The sequence below is a fragment of the Microcebus murinus genome, chromosome 4, assembly GCF_040939455.1.
Source record: "Microcebus murinus isolate Inina chromosome 4, M.murinus_Inina_mat1.0, whole genome shotgun sequence".
Taxonomy (NCBI): domain Eukaryota; kingdom Metazoa; phylum Chordata; class Mammalia; order Primates; family Cheirogaleidae; genus Microcebus; species Microcebus murinus.
Window position 1 is genome coordinate 96,146,316 of NC_134107.1, and position 18,161 is coordinate 96,164,476.

General features: G+C 46.6%; 2 protein-coding genes and 1 non-coding gene across 5 annotated transcripts in view; 2 read left to right on the plus strand and 1 right to left on the minus strand.

Annotated features, from left to right (window-relative positions):
* The window catches only part of LOC105876071 (centrosomal protein of 164 kDa), a 62,917-nt gene that overhangs the window by 15,891 nt on the left and 28,865 nt on the right, over positions 1 to 18,161 (plus strand). For all 3 annotated transcript variants that reach the window (XM_076002540.1, XM_076002541.1, XM_076002542.1), the window contains exons 5-8: positions 7,312 to 7,467; positions 7,822 to 7,947; positions 8,808 to 8,885; positions 16,833 to 17,204. In XM_076002540.1, the coding sequence (XP_075858655.1) occupies positions 7,312 to 7,467; positions 7,822 to 7,947; positions 8,808 to 8,885; positions 16,833 to 17,204 (732 nt within the window). The remainder of the gene's footprint in view (positions 1 to 7,311; positions 7,468 to 7,821; positions 7,948 to 8,807; positions 8,886 to 16,832; positions 17,205 to 18,161) is intronic.
* On the plus strand, positions 13 to 7,298 carry LOC142870637 (uncharacterized). The gene has a single exon (XM_076002543.1). The coding sequence runs from the start codon at positions 2,931 to 2,933 to the stop codon at positions 4,479 to 4,481; it is 1,551 nt and encodes a 516-aa protein (XP_075858658.1). The 5' UTR covers positions 13 to 2,930; the 3' UTR covers positions 4,482 to 7,298.
* LOC142870757 (U6 spliceosomal RNA) lies at positions 10,203 to 10,311 on the minus strand. The gene has a single exon (XR_012919100.1). It is a non-coding gene; the product is annotated as a U6 spliceosomal RNA (small nuclear RNA).

The window sequence follows — 18,161 nt, forward strand, 5'->3', positions numbered from 1 at the left end:
GTGAGTCTGGATGCCAGCTCTAAGAGAGGCCAGGGCTAAAACTTGAGGGGATATTGGGAACATCTAGATGTGTACAGCTGGGAGGGTAAGAGCGAAAACAATATAGTAATTTCTTGATAGTATATCATCTGAATTTTGCCTGTCTTCTAGCGGATTTTCCCTTTAGTGTCTAGAAGTTGTTACTTTCTCTAAACATTTTCTTTTTTCCCCACTTGGGAAGCACATGTTACCTAATAGGATCAGTGAGAGAGCGTGCTCTCCTGAGTATGGCTTTTTACAGTGCTAGTAGTAGTGATGGCATTGCCATTCTGAAGAGTGGGGACAGAGAGCAGCTGGGGGAAATCAGTGAGCTTAGATGAGTAGAGTGTCCTTTCTCTTCATTCAGAGTCAGGCCTTCCTAATGTGGGTTCATTATTGTCTTAAAGTGATGTGAATCCCTGTAAGTCAGATGTAGCCATAAAGCCATAATTTGGTTGTCAAAACACCAGTGCTTTCAAGATTCAAAAGAAAAGCCTTGGGCTTTGTCTACTCTGTGGATTGTTTTTGTTGCTAGTGGGCTCAGTTAATGGTGGATAACTGATATTTAATTGCATTGTGATCTGAGTGTAATCGGATTTCAAAGGGGCTCTTATCCAGCAGTTCCCAACCTTTTGGGCACCAGGGACTGGTTTCATGGAAGACAATTTTTGCACAGGATTGGGGGCAGGAGGCAGAGCTCAGGCGGTGATGCAAGTGATGGGGAGTGGCTGTATATACAGATGAAGCTTCACTTGCTCACTGCCCGCTTACCTACAGCTGTGCGGATTCCCAGTTCCTAAGTTTCATGGAAGACAGTTTTTCTATGGAGGGTGTAGGGGGTGCGGCCCAGTCCCTAACAGGCCACTGACCGCTATTGGTCCACAGCCCAGGGTTTGGGAACCTCAGCTCTTATCCATTATTGTTTTATTTATCCCTCCAGCACATTTGAACCTAGGAGGTGGCGTTATCATCCTCATTTTTTAGGTGGAGCAGCTGAGACTTCTAGACGTACTGAAGTGAGGCCCAGGCTCTCCCAGAATGCTGTGGTGGTGCAGGGAAACCAGACATTCTTCCCTTCACCCAGACCTCAGGGTGGGGCCACCCTGAGGAGAGGGAGGGTCGTAGGAACTCAGTCCAGCCAGTGGGAGCACTGGGAATATCTTTTCGACCCTTTCAATGGTCTAGTGGTTTTGCTTTTTTGTTGTAGTCTTTATTTTCCACCAGAGCCTTGTGCCTACTTCTCAGCAAAGATTTTGTCCATTTTCTTTCCTAAAGTGTCATTTCTGGCTTTGAATGGTTATTGATGGATTTAACCTTTTTGTCATGCCTAAGCTCTATGGACACTTTTCCCTCCCACTCCCCTCCCTGACGTACTACTCCTGGTTAAGCTAGGTAATAAACATATTCCTCTAGATACAGAAAAGAGGACAAGTAATTGCCAAATAGGTTGAGTTTTCTAATATTGTGTTTGAAAGGCAAAAGGTCGCTGAGGGGCTTTCACTAACTCAGGATTCTTTGAAATGATAATCAGCTATCTGGGCAGGCTATGGCCTGACTAAAGGTGGAGAGGGAAGAACTGAGGGTACTGGGGTGGAGGGTTGGGTACTGAGTTCTTGGAGCTCCCTGTTAAAAGGGTTCCTTCTGTGGTTTTAGGAAATGAGGGTAATTGGACAGCCCTAGGCTGTCATTCTGAATCTTAGGGCTCAGGACAGGTACCTCAGACTTGAGTTTGTCCAGAGGACAGGTCTGAGCAGTCTAGACTTAGGTGGTTTGAACTCTCTGGGGGTGCACATTCACAGCCAGGTGGTTGTTTATAGGGGGTGGTTGATTTTTTTAGGGTTTCTTTTAGCCCCGAGGGTCTATGACCATGTGGAGGACATCTCCCAAGCAATACCAACTGTGCCTTTGGTAGAAAACACTAGACTGAATTTCCAAGGCTTAGGTCAATGGTTATGCTTTCCCTCTTTTCTTCCTCTTAGAAAATTTCTAGAGTCTGTGATAAGGACTCACAGAACCTGAGAGCTGGATGGTACCTTAGGGCTAATCCTGGTTGGTGATTTTGAGACTTTTGTTAGTAGTCTTCAAATCACTTCTTTTATAGAAGTCCAGTTTATAAAAAAAGAAATGGGCTGGGCATGGTGGCTCAGGCCTGTAATCCCAGCACTTTGAGAAGCCAAGGTGGGAGGATCACTTGAAGCCAGGAGTTTGAGACCAGCCTGGGTAATATAGCGAGACCTGGTCTCTATAAAAAAAATTAGCTTGTTGTGGTGGTGCACCTGTAGTCCCAGCTACTTGGGAGACTGAGGCAGGAGTATCACTTGAGCCCAGGAGTTAGAGGTTACAGTGAGCTGTGATTATGCTACTGCACTCCAGCCTGGACAACAGAGCAAGACCCCATCTCTAAAAAAAAAAAAGGAAAGAGAAAAGAAATGGAGCTGCTCTGGTTGAAACTGGCGGTGTGGGTCTTGATGATGCCTCTTCTCTGTGGCATGTGCACTGTACTGAACCTTCCAGGTTTCATGGAGCATGGTTTGCAAGCCATTGATCTATTCCAGCCTCCTCCTTATAGATAAGGAAACTAGAACCCAGAAAACAACATAGTTTTAGCCTAAGGGAGTTTTTTATCTTTTCTTTTCTCTTTGATTTGTGTTTCACTTTAAATGGAGGGTGGGTTTCTGCTAAGGGCTTGCCAAGGGCTAAAGTAGCAAGTATAAATCAGAAGTACTTTGTCTTAGTTTTCTCTGCATATTTATATACCCATCTAGGAAACACAGCCTGAGCAGGGACTTCTGCCATCTTCCTTTCTCCGTGGTCTGTCCCCTCTCTCAGCACCTGGGCTTGCTGATCTGGAGCTAGACCAAGAGCTGCAGGCTAGAAATGAGGGCTCCTTTAAGAAAGGGAAGAGCCCATGCATGCTGGGTGACACCCCCTGGCCTCACATGGGTGCCCTCCCCAGTAAGCTGCAGCCGCTCTCCAAAGGCCAAGCTTCCCGGAACTACCAGATCTTTGCCGACGTGGAGAAAATCTTAGGCAGGGCCCCAGCCCAATGCAGGACAGAGTTAGGTGATCAGCAGGGTCTGGAGAAACCCCAGAAGGTGACAGAGAAAATCTACCTGGGTTTTTCAGACCCCGAAATAGAAGAGCTGGAAATGAGGACAAGACAGCAGAAACTCAGCGCTCCGGGCCCTCACAACACTGGGCCTCTCCAAAATGGGCAGGATGTATTAGACAGCAAGAGCCAGGCCCCTGTCCACTCAAAGTTTTCTGAAACCATCAAGGGCCCACAGCTGAAAGGAGAGCAGCATAGCCACAGCTTAGCCAAACTGAGCTCCACTGGCCCTGGAGGGGACAAAGGCCGGAGTCCCAGTCCCTTGCCATCCCCTGAGGAGGCGTTCTCCCTGTCCCTTTGTTCTTCTGACCACATGCCACCTACTAGGAAGAGCAAGCTGTTCTTGTTAGATAGCAGCCCTGCTGAAGACCTGAGCTTGCAGGGAGTGCTTGGGGATGGTGGCAGCATGGGCAAGGGAAGGAGGAGAAGAGAGGCCCCAAGATTATGGATAGGACAGGTCTCCAAGCTTGTCAACCAGGACATCCCAGGGAGTTGCAAGGAAACAGAGCTCAGTGAACCTGAGGCTCCAGGGGCCTCAGCTGAGGCTCCACCTCAGGGACTTTCCCCAATACCTCCTGATACCCTGGCATCAGAAGCAGCTCAGAAAGCCCCTTCAGGGAGTGCCCCAGGGGAGTCTCCTACCAGTGAGAAGAGAAACCCCCGAGGGTCTCCAGGGTCCCCTGATGAAGATAGGAAGCCTAGTGAGTCTGGGCCTGACTTGGATAACAGCAGCAGCAACAGCCTGGCCTCACACCTTGACTCTTCTGTCCTGGGTGAGGTGAATAACTTCCCTTGGGACCTGCAGAGCTCACGGGGATTCGAGCAGGCTGTGGGTCAGTCAGGCCCAGGACCTGGAGATCAATACTCCAGACCCTTCCTAGTTCCTCAGTTGTCCAATGTGCAGAGCTCTCCTGAGGAGCAGTCAGAGAGTGAAGACTACACTGAGGATCAGAAGTTCTACCAGCACATCTTGCAGATGGTCAAGATCTCTAGGCGGCTGGAGGGCCTGGAGCTGCCTGAGAACGTACAGGAAATGCCATGCAAAGACATCGCCAGCATGGTTTGTTGCATGGCAGCTGAGTCTTCCAGGGTGTCTGGTGAGGGTGAGCATGAGGCCATCAGAGCTATGGAGAGGGACTCAAGTTTTCTGGCTCTGGGCCCAGAGCTGATGGAACATCCTCAGGAGGTGGCCCTTGCCCCTGATGGGCAGGAGACCTCTCAGCAAGCCCATATCCAGCTGAGCAGCAGCCTCCTCAGGCAGGGGCTAGTCGAGCCGAGCTCCAGTGGAGGGCTGGCTGCAGAGCCAGACAGGATGCAGCTTCACCAGGTAGGCTTCTTAAAGAGAATGGCTTGAAGGCCTCAGTGAACTTGGCAGGGAGGGAGCAGGTGGGGTTGATGTCTCACCATAGCCATTAGGTCTGCTTTCTTGTTACTCACCCTGTCTTGGTATAACTGTCGATCCCTTAACTACCCAAATGGCCATCTTACGGGATGACACGTATTTCAACTTTCTTTATTGGCTGCAAGATAGGGCTGAGGGTATCGATGACTTCCCTTCCCTGGCTCTAACTGTAATTCATGGGTGGTTCAAATTTTTAAAGAGGATCAGTTTTGAGGGTGGCAAGGTGGCACTGACCCTGGCACTCATCATGCAGGATATAGGCACCTTTCTGGAATTTGGAAAGCCTTTGCTCTCCGTTGGTTCTAGAGAAAGGTCCTTCCAAGTAGGCATCCTGCCCCAAAGCTCTGAACTTTATCCTTTCTTGGAATCACACAACACTAGAGAGTTAACACTCCCACAAAGGACGGAAGCCAAGGATCTCTCTCTGCATTCCATTCTGCTTCTGCTCCTTGCCTCTCAGGGTCCCTAGAAAACCATGTGGACAACCTGTGTCAGGGTTGTGCTTTCTCTCTTTGAGACTTCATTTGTGACTTCACTTCCTCTTCTACTGGGATTTGCCAAAGGGCTGGCCTTGCCCTGTCTTTCTACTTTTGTCTCTTTAAAGAATCACTGTATTTTTCATTCAGAAGTCAAGTTGGATCAGAGACCATGGGGATCAATCTGAATTTCCCCAGCTATTCTTTTGCTGCTGCCCAGCTGTGGCTTACCCAGTTGTTCCTTCGGGCTCCTAATTGCTGGCTTGCACTGGTTCTCCCTTAGGTTTAATAACTACTGTAGCACTATAAATATCGGATAAGCTGCAGATTATCCTGAAAGTTTTAATTAGCCCAATGGCAGCAAGTTTATCCGCTCTGAAGGACAACGCCATGCACAGCCCCATACTCAGAGTTAATGGCCATCTATAGAAGATGATCAGCTAGGAGCCAGGAATATATAATTTCCCCGCTAACCACTGATTTGGTAAAGGCCTGGGAGAACAAAGCCCTCAGCATGCCTGTCTCCCTCCCTCAAGCCCCCAGCATGTTAGCAAATTAGCCATGTTAGAGTCTATAATTTTCCATAAATACAGTGTGGGAAGAATTTTGCTTACTGAGACATGGGCTGGTAGGGAGGGCTGAAGCCAGGAGGAGTAGCCCTGGTTTGCTCACGGTTTACCTTGGAGAAGCTTTCTTGGGCTCTTTTTTCTGCTACAACCAGAAGGCGGTATAAAATACTGGCTTAGAGATAGCCTCAGGTTCCAATCCTATCTCTTCCCCTCACTGGCCCTGTGACTTTAGGGCATGGTTCTTGACCTCGCCAACTTCCACTTGGTCACGTGGGTACTGTGGATAATGGCAGAGCCCGCCTCAGGTTGTTGTGAGTGTAAAACGAGACGTTGCATGTGAGGTATTGAGCCAGTTCCTGATGTGCAGTGCCTCGTTTAGCCAGTGCCTGGTGTCTAGCCAGTGCATTGTCGAATTTTATTATCATCAGCTCCTTCTCTCCCTAACAAAGATATTCTACAACAAGCAAATCTGCAAAGTCTTGCGAGTGGTTCTCACCTCACTTTCCAGATGAGCCCTCCTCTGCAGAAACGGCCCTACTGAGGACCTGCCCGCTGGTGTGGCCCCTGGGCCGAGGCTGTGGGTGAGAAGATAGGTCGTCTGAACTGCCTCAGCCTGACCTCCTCTGCGTTCCCCTTTCTCTCTTCAGTCCCTGTGGGATTAGAGAGGAATGAAATTTTTGTGTTTTTTTTTATACATTTTAAGTTTGAGAAATGAATTTCGAAGAGTTATGTATAAATATCTCCAGATTGCTCTCCTTGCCTCTGCTTCTGATAAGCCCAGGTTATTATAATGCGAATCCCTGTGATAACAGCCATTCCATAATGTTGGTGAAGCCCTGGGCCACTCACAAGGCCCCTTGCACTTATTCTCTCCTTTTGAGCTTCTCAGCAGACATTCTCAGATGGCAAGGTACACGTCACCTCCTTCTTGCAGATGAGTAAACTGAGGATCTAAGAGTTTGTGAGTAGCCTGAGGTCTCACGAATTCTGACTCCCAGCCTGGTTTCTTTCCCTAGTCTTGGCACGAAGCCCTCGTTTGGCCCTCCTGAGAACAGGGAAAAGGAGGGACCTGGCCAGCTCCGCTACTGCCCTTTAGCAAGGCTCCTTTCAGCTACCTTCCTCATCAGTGAAGAGGGCAAACAGAGTCCTTGTGTTGCTCATGTATGTTTTTTCATCGTTAGTGTTTATTTTCATCAAAGTAATACATGCCCATAGTTTAAAAAAACGTCAAATAGTACTAAACGGTATATAGCAAAGTGCAGCAGTTCTCTGGTACACAAAGCCCTCCCCAGAGGCAGCCACTTTCTTTTGCTGTTTACTTCCATCTTTATAAATAATATGCTTAGGCTGCTTTTTCTTGACTCATCAATTTTAAACTTTATCTATTGAGACATCTCCTTCTGGTAGATGAGGATTTGTCTCTGCGTTCCCCTCCCGCATCCTTCCTATATGGCTTCTGAAAGAGAGCAGAGCCCCATGCAGCATCTGCCAGATGTAAAAGAACTGTTTACTGTGAGACAGCGTTGAGTTATGAGAATCAGGAAACCAGCCTGTGATTTCTCACACAGTTGGCACAATGGTAATTTCTGGATGTTGTGTTTCATTAGCAGCCTCTCAGCGGAGGTGGTTTAAATTTGAGCGCGCAGGATTTAGATGTTTTATTTTTATATCTGTCTCCAACACTGTCAGAGCCATGTGGTTTCTTGGGTTTGTAACAAAATGTTTTCTGTTACCCAGGGCCTGGGTTCCTCGTTAGCCCCAGTTCATGTTCCTCTCGGGGGCCTGGCTCCTTTACGAGGCCTTGGGGATGCCCCACCCCCTGCTCTTCGTGGATCTCAGAATAGGAGCCTGGGGAGCTCAGTGGAGTCTGGTCAGCTTGGAGAACCCACGCTGGTAAGTACGTTCTCTTGTGTTCGGTGTGTTTAGTTACCGTGGGACCTCCGTGTGCCATGCTGGAAACCTTGGCCCATAGATGAGAAATGGAACAGGCTGAGTCCTCAAAGTTCATAATCCAGTTGGGAAGATGAGTCACACCTGTGTGAGCGTGGACTCTGGAGGATAGACCCATGCTATGGCAACATCAGTGCTTGTTTCCCCATCCACACGGCCAGGGCAGTAGGAGTTGGACAGGGAGTCATCAGTGTGAACTGGAGTCACCAAGAATGGGGAAGGCATTCTAAATAAAGGTTATTCCAAAGGTCCCCATGATGTGTCCCTTAACTGTTCTGTATTTTGGATCCTTCGCAGGGTCTCAAGACTTCTGTCTTTGGAAAGGGTCTCTTGGGCTCTATCAATGAGGACAAGAATGCTCTCAGCCTCTTGGCTTTAGGAGAGGAGAACAACGAGGAGGATGAGGAGGAGAGTGATGACCAGGTAATGATGATGTCCTTTCCTTGGCATGGAAACCCCCTGTACTATTATTTTTTTGGAAAAATTTTTTTATTGTGATTATATATATATATATGTATATATATATATAAAAAACATAAAATTTGCCATTTTAACCATTTTTAAGTTGCAATTTAGTGGTATTAATTATCCTCACAATGTTGTGCTTCCATCTCCATCCATTTCTAGCCCTTGTTCATCATCCCAAGTAGAAACTCTGTATCTGTTAAATAATAACTCCCCATTCCCTTTTCGCCCCTGGTAACCTCTAATCTACTTTCTGTCTCTATGACTTTGCCTATTCTAGGTACCTCATGTAAGTGGAATTATGCAATATTTGTATTTTTGTGTATGGCTTATTTCACTTAGCATAATGTTTTCAGGGTTCATCTGCTGCAGCATGTATTAGAACTTCGTTTTTAAGACTGAATAATATTCCGTTGCATGTCTATGTTGCGTTTTGTTTAACCACTCATGGGATGATGCACACATGAGTTGTTTCCATCTTTGGCTAACCTCTGTGCTATTTTAAAAATAAGTAAAAATGATTTTCCAGCCCATAGTTTCATTTCTTAACTAGTCTATATGCCTCCTAGGTCTGAACCAGAAGGCACAATCAACAAGAAGCTTCTTGGCCACTTGCTTGGCACAAAGCATTGTTCACACTGGATGAAGGGCTGTTTAGTGAGGCTGCCTTAGTGGAGGTCCTGCCCGAGAGTCCTCTGAAGCCCTGTCTGGGCGCTGCCTGCCAGCCTAGCTGTACCCTACTTTTCCCTCTGCATGCCTCTCACCCTAGGCTCATGAGTTTCCTTAGACTTACCACTCATAATCACTTTTGTTTCTAGAGTGTCCGCAGCTCAAGTGAACTTCTTAAGAACCTGCACCTGGACGTTGGGGCACTGGGAGGTGACTTTGACTATGAGGTAGGATCCCAAAGCCCCTGCAGGCAAATCTATCAGCCTAGTATATCCCTCCTTCCTTATATTAAGCCTTTCTAATTTGTGGGATGTGTATTTGGAAAGAGAACTGTTTTGTCCTAGGCCTGTCCAGGTGTGATTTCTAGTGTTTGGGAAGGAAAAGAGGTGAAGGGAATACATTCATTTATTCATTTATCAAAGAATCACTATTTAATGAACATTTCTACATGAGGTACTTTTCTAGGTCTATAGGTCATGCAAACATAAATGAGATACGATTACTGCACTGTAAGATTCTGTAGTGTTGTAGAAAAGAGACTTAAATGACTAGAACACAGGCTAGCATGCAATGAGGCTGTAAGGAAGGTAAACAGAGTGCCATGGGAAGGGAGAATAAGGGAGCTCCTGTCCCTTTGGATCAACCAGGAAAGGCTGTATTGAGACATTGACATTTGAGGTGAAACAGGAAGGAGGATGGGCAGGTGAAAGAGAAGTCCAAATGCAGGGAACTGCACAGGCAGAGGCAGAAGCTACAGGTTAAGGTTGGGGCAGACAAGGTGTCTCCTTAGACTGGAGTGCAGAGCATGTGTGGGAGGGCGGTGGGACATGACACTGCGGGGGTAGGTTGGGCGGGCCCTGGAGCACATCGATGGCAGGCCAAGAGGTTTGGATTGGATTACACAGGCATTGGGAGCCATCTGAGTTTTTAACAGAGCTGTAACAACATCCTGAATCTTAACATGTTGGATGCCTGCTCTGTAGCAGAACACTGTGTTAGGCTCTGTGGGAGGTATGACATGGCCTGGGTTGTCCTCAAGGGGTATGCAGCTGGGGAGAGGGAATGGATACTAGGTAGTTGGCACTTAGTAAGTGCTCAGTAGATTTCGAATGAATGAATAGTTAGGAGCTATAAGGCAGAGCAGTATGTGTATGGAGCTATAGCACAGGTACACTGAGGGTGTTATTTGGGGGAAGACATTACTTCCCTGGATATCATGGAAAACTTGTTAGGAGAGATGACATTTGACCTGGGTCTTGAAAAGTAGATAAGTTACAGACATGGAGGATGTAAAGGGATGTTCTACGCAAACAAACAGCTTGAGCGAAAGCATGAGGGCTGGAAAATACAGAATATGGATGGGAATAGCTTCTAGAATACCCACCCAAGTTCCAATGTTCTTTATTAAAAAAAGAAAACCACACCAACACTTATCATGTCATTGTAATACCTGTAACCTCCAAAGTGTTTTTATTCTTAGAAAGGAAAATTCCCTATTATGTGTCCTTTGTTTAGTGTCCAATTTATTAATTTTTTAATTTTTTTTTTTTATGGAATGCTTCACGAATTTCTGTGTCATCCTTGCTCAGGGGCCGTGCCAATCTTCTCTGTATCATTCCAGTTTTTTAGTATATGTGCTGCCGAAGTGAGCACAAATTATTAATTATTAAATAATATTTCTTGAAATATTTTCAAAGTATTTATACCACCAATAAATAATGAAGCCAACAAGTTAGCTTTCCCTAAACATTTAAATATTGGTTGTAGGCTCAATTAGTTAACCTCTTCACAAGTCTGATATACCAAATTCTTTTAAATATCTTAAACACCTTAAAATCAAACAAGTCACTTGCGCTGCATTAGAATTATCACAAAGCTGGCCAGTAAAACAAAAGTGCTTATATGATGGATTTGAATTTGTTTCCTCATCATCCCTTATTATTTCTGACTCTTATCAATATTTCTTGATCTTTACCTTACCTTGAGATCCAGGATTTCTGTCTCAGGTCAGCTGAGGTTTCAGAGGCTAGCTGCTAGCTCCTGCCTTGGTACTTGAGACTTGAGTTGTAGGTGGACCTTCCAAGGTGACCCAACTCTACCCATTGGGCAGGACCCTTTTTATAGTTAGGCTTTGCCTATTATCTCAGAAACTGTCTAGCTTTTTGGCTCTGCACAATCAGGTATGTTTTGATTTTAACACTTCCTGCCAAATGTGACACTTTTTTCTGAGTGTCCCATCTTTACCATCAATCGGATATATGTCTGTGTGAAACTGTTCTTTCTGAGTGGGGCCTGGTCTGGTTGGATGAAATCCAAAGCCTTCAGTCTCTTTGGTTCCTTGAAATGACAACTTTGTTTTCTTCTCTTCCACCAGCAAGACCTATACTGATGGACTCAAAGGAGATGCTAGTGTTTTGTGCCTAGAAGGATGTCCATAAATAAGAGTAGGGGAGAGGGCTTGTTTGCTTTTGGAGATAGAGGACAATGTCCATAAGAATGAGCACATCGAGTGTGGAGATTCTGCCCTATTCCTGTCTATATGTCCAGGCAGCACCTTGCCCACTGCCTAGAGCAGAGAAGTGCTTGGTTATGTTTTGTTCAACAAGTAAGGGAATGAATAAGTGAATGAGTGAATAAGCTACACTGGGTCAGGGAGGGTCTCTAGGCAGGTTGTGTTGTATTTTTTCCTTCCCTGGGCTTTCCCAGATTCTGGGTAGAGTGGGTATTTGGTCCCTGCTGCCAGCTGATGGACTGAAGATCCTGCTGTGGATTGATCATGATGCACTTGGGCTAGTTAACATTTACTTCATAATGGATGATAAATGTCAACAAAAAAAAAGATTTTCTTCTTCGACGTGTTTTGGATTTCTAAAAGCTTTCTTTCTGATGATTATGTGCTTCTTTGGGGGACTGGGAGCTTTTAAACGTTTTTATAACCTCTTTAATATAAATAGGCACCCCAGTGTGATCGGGGGAAATGTCTGGAATGGGCGGTGTTAAATACACCTCCCACCCCAGTCTCTAGCGTCCTAGCAGATTTAGTTCTTTTTGCCACATGGAGTGTTAGATTCCTATGTTCTAACTTCAGGCAGCAATTAGGGCTTTTCCTGTTGAGGAACGTTAGTGGTAGGGACGAATAGGGGTTTCAGGACAGGCAATGCAGCCTTTGCTTGGGCCCTACCCTTTGGAAATGGCTTTTGTCTCAGTTAACAGTCTTTGGATTCTCTGAACTGCCCGCCTTCCCCACTCCTCAGCATTCCAGGCAGCCCCGGATGGAGATCTGCTGAGGTTTGTTCTGCCCTATCTCACTGAGCAGTCACTTTGTTCATGCTTCCATGAGAGGGCAGTAGGATGGCAAGAATGCATCTCTCCCTTCTCTCCTTCTCCCTCCTCTCCTGCCTTCCAATGTAAACCTACTTCTAGTCTGTTACAGACTCAAGAGGGAAAGGTTCATGGAACCAACGCTGAGAACTCTGAGAACAAGGGGAGGCTGAAGGGTAGGCAGCAGGCGTTGTGTGGCCATGTGGAGCTGGTGAAAAGCCCATCAGCAGATCAAAGGAGCGGGAGGGAGCCTGGGCTTAGGAATAACAGGATGATGTCAGTGTGATTGGAAAGTGCGAACAACACCAGGGAGCTGTGCAAAGAATTGAGACCAACTGGGTAGAAATGAAACCTGGAAAATAAACTGGACTGATGATCAGCTTGGTGGGCATCTCCCCAGAACAGAGGCGATACACAGACAGGGTGTTCAGCTCCCTGTTGCTTGCGAGCCCCCTCCTGTGTTGTGTGGGTTATAGGAGCCCCTGCCTTTGTGCTCTGGGCTAGAGGAGGGGGACTGCAGCACTGGAGACCTCATGGCTTTTAGGGGGTGTGGTAAATATTCATGAAACTATTCTTATAAGCACTCCACTGCACCCCTCCTCATGCAGATGGTAAGGTCTTATTTGAAAAAGCAGCAGAAATATGCCATGAGATACTCAAGGACCTGGGGCTATGACAGGAGGAGATAGAAGGAGTCTGAGTAGGGATGAGCTGAGGGCAAAGCTGTGCTATGGCTGCAGGCACCCCTGCCTTAGTCTGCACCGCGCCCCCCCCCCAGAGCCCGGGGCTGGAGACTGCGTGCACTAGGCTGGTGCCTGGAGTGTGTCTTCTGGTTGGGGCTTTAGGCCCAGTGACCTGACAAGGAGCAGGGGTCCTTGCAGGGAGCTGAGTGTGGGATAGGATGGGTTTTCGGACACTCAGCTCTTGTTCATCCATTTATGGATGATCTACACTCCTCCCTCTGCTTTCCCCACCCTCAAGATGGACCTCTGGTTGTCCTGTTGTTGCAGTTAGTTGATACGGGTGCAGAGAATGCAAGTCATTTATTTTAATATTAGCCATATTTTACTATTTTAATATTTACATAGACAAATTAGAACAAACCTCATCATGTAAAAATCGTCTTTTGAAGAATTTAAGCTTTAGAATTACATTGGGCCTCAGATTCTTGTGGTCAGGTTGTATTCCCATGTGTAAGAATGGGAATCTCAGGCCAGGCAGGGTGGCTCATGCCTGTAATCCTAGCACTCTGGGAGGCCGGGGCGCGAGGATTGCTCGAGATCAGGAGTTCAAGACCAGCCTAAGCAAGAGTGAGACCCCGTCTCTACTATAAATAGAAAGAAATTAATTGGCCAGCTAATATATATAGAAAAATTAGCCGGGCATGGTGGCGCATGCCTGTAGTCCAAGCTACTTGGGAGGCTGAGGCAGCAGGATTGCTTGAGCCCAGGAGTTTGAGGTTGCTGTGAGCTAGCCTGATGCCACAGCACTCACTCTAGCCTGGGCAACAAAGTGAGACTCTGTCTCAAAAAAAAAAAAAAAAAAATGGGAATCTCTACCTGTATCTGGGATTGTTTGATTCTTGATAGGTTACTTGTTTTTCCATCATCTTGAGTAGTTATTTAATTAATAGTTAATATTTTCCTGGCTATTTTTCATTTAATAAGCACTGTAACAAATATAGTCTAATCCCTATATAACCTTGTAAAATTAATGCTACATCTCCACTTTGCAGAATAGGAAGGAAAGCCTCAACTCTTATCTCTGCTTGACACCCTTATTCATTTTTAAAAATTCAGTCAATAAGCCTTCACTGAGCATCTATTATGTGCCAGAAACTAGGTACTAAGGACAATAGGGAACTAATTTGGTGAGGAAAACAGACAATGAAATCAGCAATTATTAATAGCTATTATGATAGAGGATGAGGAAGATTCATCTCAGGTCACCTGACCTAGGGTCAAGGAAGGTGGCCTGGAAGAGGTGATGCTGTGAGGACCAGTGGGGCTTTGTCAGGGTAGAGTGCATGTGTGGGTGTTTTAAGAATGTACCTGGCAAAGTAGCAAAACAGCATGTTTATCCACAGGCAGGAGGAGAGAATGTCTGCAGTTTGGCTGGAGGTGAACCATGAGAGGCAGGCAGGGGCTGGGCTGTAAGGGCTGAGAGCCAGGTGAGGAGATCTGGGCTTTATCCTGAAGACCATAGGTGCTGTTTGTGGTCTGATACTTCCTCTGTCCCAAATTCAAGGTCTATTAGCAGGAGAGCCTTTCCTTAATCTCAGGATGAACCTGGTCAGAGTAGATTGGCTCTGCTTGCCGAGCAAGGGGGTTGTAGCTGTCAGACACTGCTTGCCTACCCCAAGAAACTCCCACCTTCTTCTCAGAGTCCTCAGAGCCCCACAGACTGGTTATTGAGCTCCTGCTAAGTGCAGGCTACCGTGGGGATATGGAGACAGGAGGGCCTGGCCTTAACCTGGACTGCTTCTCTTGAAGAGGGGGCGCTTGTGCCCTTTCCTTCTCCCAGCCCAGTGATCATTGCAGATTTATTCCATGCTACAGGTTAGGTATATTGAGAGGAGCAGCACTGGAGGGTACCTGCTGTGTGCTGCCATGGCAGGAGGGAAGCCACCCCTTCTGCTTTTCTTTCTGGGACAGGCCCAGGCCTGGTGACAGTATCACCACAGTGTCTTATGGCCTCTTTGCTTTTGGAAGTCAAGACTCATAACCAGGGTCATCTGGGTTCCTTTTCTCAATATTAGCTCAATTCTTTGAGGGCAGGATCTATGTCTTGGGCATATTCAGATCCCCCAAGGCAGTGTTTGGCACATAGAAGGTGCTCCGTGAGTGAACATGTGGATCTCATCATATAACATTAGTTAACATTTATGGGACACTGACAGTATGCCGGATACAGTCCTAAGTTCTTTAACTCACTTAATGAGTATTGTCTCCTTTACTCTTCCCAACGACCCTATGAGATAGGTACTATTAATGCTATATCCCAGTATTTTAGAGAAACAAACTGAGGCACAGAGAAGTAAATAATTTGCCTAAGGTTACACATCTTTAAGTGTGGAGCCAATTTGAGCCTAGGTAGTCTATCCCTGAAGCTGAGGTCTGAATTACTCTGCTTTACTGCCTCCCTTAACCGTCCTTAGGAAGCTTGGATTAGCTGTCCATAGGCTGTCAGACCTGCAGGTGGCTGGCAATGCCTATGGGGACAGCAGATACTTTAACAAAGCACCAATAAATGTCATGCTTAGGGCTTCTTCTTGGACCTTTCAACTATTTAGCCATTATGTTCCTTGTATGACTCTTCAGGGTAGAGAACCAGGAAGACTTAAAACTCTCTGATCAGGTTGAGCAAGGTGGCTCGCACCTATAATCTGAACACTGGGAAGCAAAGGTGGAAGGATCACTTGAGCTCAGGAGTTCAAGACCAGCTTGAGCAAGAGCAAGATCCAATCTCTACAAAAAATAGAAAACTTATCTGGGCATGGTGGCATGTGCTGGTAGTCCTAGATATTCTAAAGAATTTAAGTGGAGGCTGAAGGAGGAAGATTGCTTGAGCCCAGGAGTTTGAGGTTGCAGTGAGCTATGATGTACTCCATTACACTCTAGCTGGGGTGACACAGGGAGACTCTGCCCCTCCACCCCCCCCAAAAATCTCTGATCAGAAATTGTTCAGCTTGGCAGCCCAAGTGTTAGCACAAATGTTTTCTGGGAGGAAGTCTTCTTAGCCTTAGCCCAAAAGAGATCACTGGCTGTATTTCCAAGGGAGGGTTTTCTTTTTTTCTTTTAGCTGACTCTAAAGAATTTAAGTGGAAGCAGCCTTAGGTTTTCACTAGTCTGTAAAGTGATATTTTTATGTGAGAAGCAGAGTATAGCTGCTGTAGAGGTACATTACTCAGATCTCCTTTCAAGAGACCCTGTCAAGAGAGTTTAGTAGATTGACAGCATCCAGCCACTGCCCTTTCCCTCTACCTTGCTTCGTGGCAAGGTCATGCTTCCTCCTGATGATGGGGAACAATTGGTCTGAAAGCAGGACCATTTCGGCCAGATGTGGGACTCTGCTAACGGCAACCTGCTTAGAGGCTCCCTGCTGGGCTGGCCAGGACTTTCTCAGAACTGTGTGGTACCCGGAGGCTCTTCCTTCTTTCTCTCTTGTCACAGTTATCAGACCTGTATTGTGTTCTGAAGGCTCTCCTCACCTCCTTTGTCCTTCATAAACATGTCTCTCAGTAAACCTCTTGCACATCTAATCCCATCTTGGCATCTGCTTCCCAAAGGACCCAGTTGGCAGTCCTTGATGGAGGCTGTGGTCTCCAGGTTGCTGATGGTCAGCATGTACAGGGGAGGCTTTAGGGATGAAGGGAACCCTCCTGGTATTTTCCTCCCTGCTGCCTATTAAAAATGAAAAATAGAAATTCTAGATCTTGCTGCCTTTCTCTCACATGACCATCCATCATCATCTCAACTAGATATTGGCCTCTGAGTCTTCAATCTTATGATTTGGCTAATGGGGCTTGAGTGAGACAGATTTGTTATTTGAGAACATGATAGGTGGTGATGGAGTTGAATAGTCCAATGCAGTGATTTCCAAGCTCACCAGTGGACAGGAGTAAGGTTGAGTGTATCCAAATCACTGTCGAAATTCGGATTCAGTAGGCCTGGGGTAGAGCCAGGAATCTTATGTCTTAAAAAGCTGTTTGGGTGATTGATAACCACTGGAGCCAGAACTTGAGCACTGGCCCTGTGGGTCAAGGAATGGCAGCTCCATCTTTCAGTATGTCTCTGGACTCCTTTTATACATTCCTGATGTCTTCCTTTCTGACTTGGTCTGCTGCCCCCTAGGAGTCTCCCAGAACAAGCCAGCCAGAGGAGAAGAAGGATGTTTGTCTGGATTCAGATGCTGCCGGCCCCGTTACTCCCAGCAAGCATTCGAGCCAAGGTGCAGACAGCAGTCTGAGCAGTGCTGATGGCAAAGGGCAACAGAGAAGAAGGATGAGTCCTGGGCTCTCACAAAAAGAAGAGAATGAGAAGAGCGAGCCTAGGGCTTCCAGAAGTCTGGCGCCCTCCAAGGTGGGCCCCGGGGGCGATGAGCCTGCCAAAGCCTCTAAAAAGGACATGGTGGATGCAGGAGAAAAGGGTTCCAGGAGGGAAGAGGTGAAGGAGCCAAAGAAGGAGCCTTCTGCCCCCAAAGAGAACAAATCAGATGCCAGCCAGGTAAGTCAATGTATCCATAGGCAGGTGCCAGCTACAACCCTCTGTTGCTCTCTTCAGCCCTATCCAAGTTCCTATCCCCACGTTTTTATTACTGAGTCAGGAGCTTCATTTGTAGTCCCTGCACTGGGCTGTCAACATCAGCCGAACCCTTAATTGTGACAAATATGTCCAGACCCAGCAGGCAGTAAAATCCTGAATGAAATTGCAAACCTTCTGGTACTGAAATTCAGGGTAGGAATTTGCTTTTCCATTGGCACCCTCCTGGGATACTCATGTTCCTCTTTTTTTCCTACTTACTTCCTTCTCCCTCTTCCTGCCTCCCCTTTCTGCTTCTTGACATTGGTAGGGTCAGTCATGGTTGCATTAGTCTGAGTTCCTATAGAGAGAGGAGAACATTGTGTGTAGTGGGGGAGGTGGGGCAGGTACCACAGTTGGGAGTGTCCTGCCCAGCATAGGTCAGTGGGTTGCAAGAAGACTCTTCTCATCAATTTCTGTGGCTCTTTCTGAACCAACCCAAGACATGGGGGTGGTTGCTTTGGTAAGACCGGGGGCCAATGACCAAACTAGACAGAAGTGTAGGTCCCAGTGGGGAGAGCCTTTGGCATTTTAGATTTTGCAACCCTTAGTCCTATTTCTCATCCAGGTAGATGGTGAGGGAATTCATTTAAAGAGCTTTTATCTATTTCCTGGAAAAGATGCTCTTATTCTGTTTTTTTAGGATAGCATCAAACTTCTGTACTGCCAACTTTCTGACTACCCCCACCACACTTGGCTCTCCTTACACATGTGTAAATCCTTGTTGATCTGATTCAGAGTGTGATCATCTATATTCATCTGGGCTGCCCAGCCCCAGGGTGGGTGGAGGCTGTTGGATGTGTTTGGAGAGAATGGCGTGGTCGGTCCATAGGCCTCCTTAGGGTTTTCATGGAGCCTGGGTTGGCACCATGGCCTGAACAG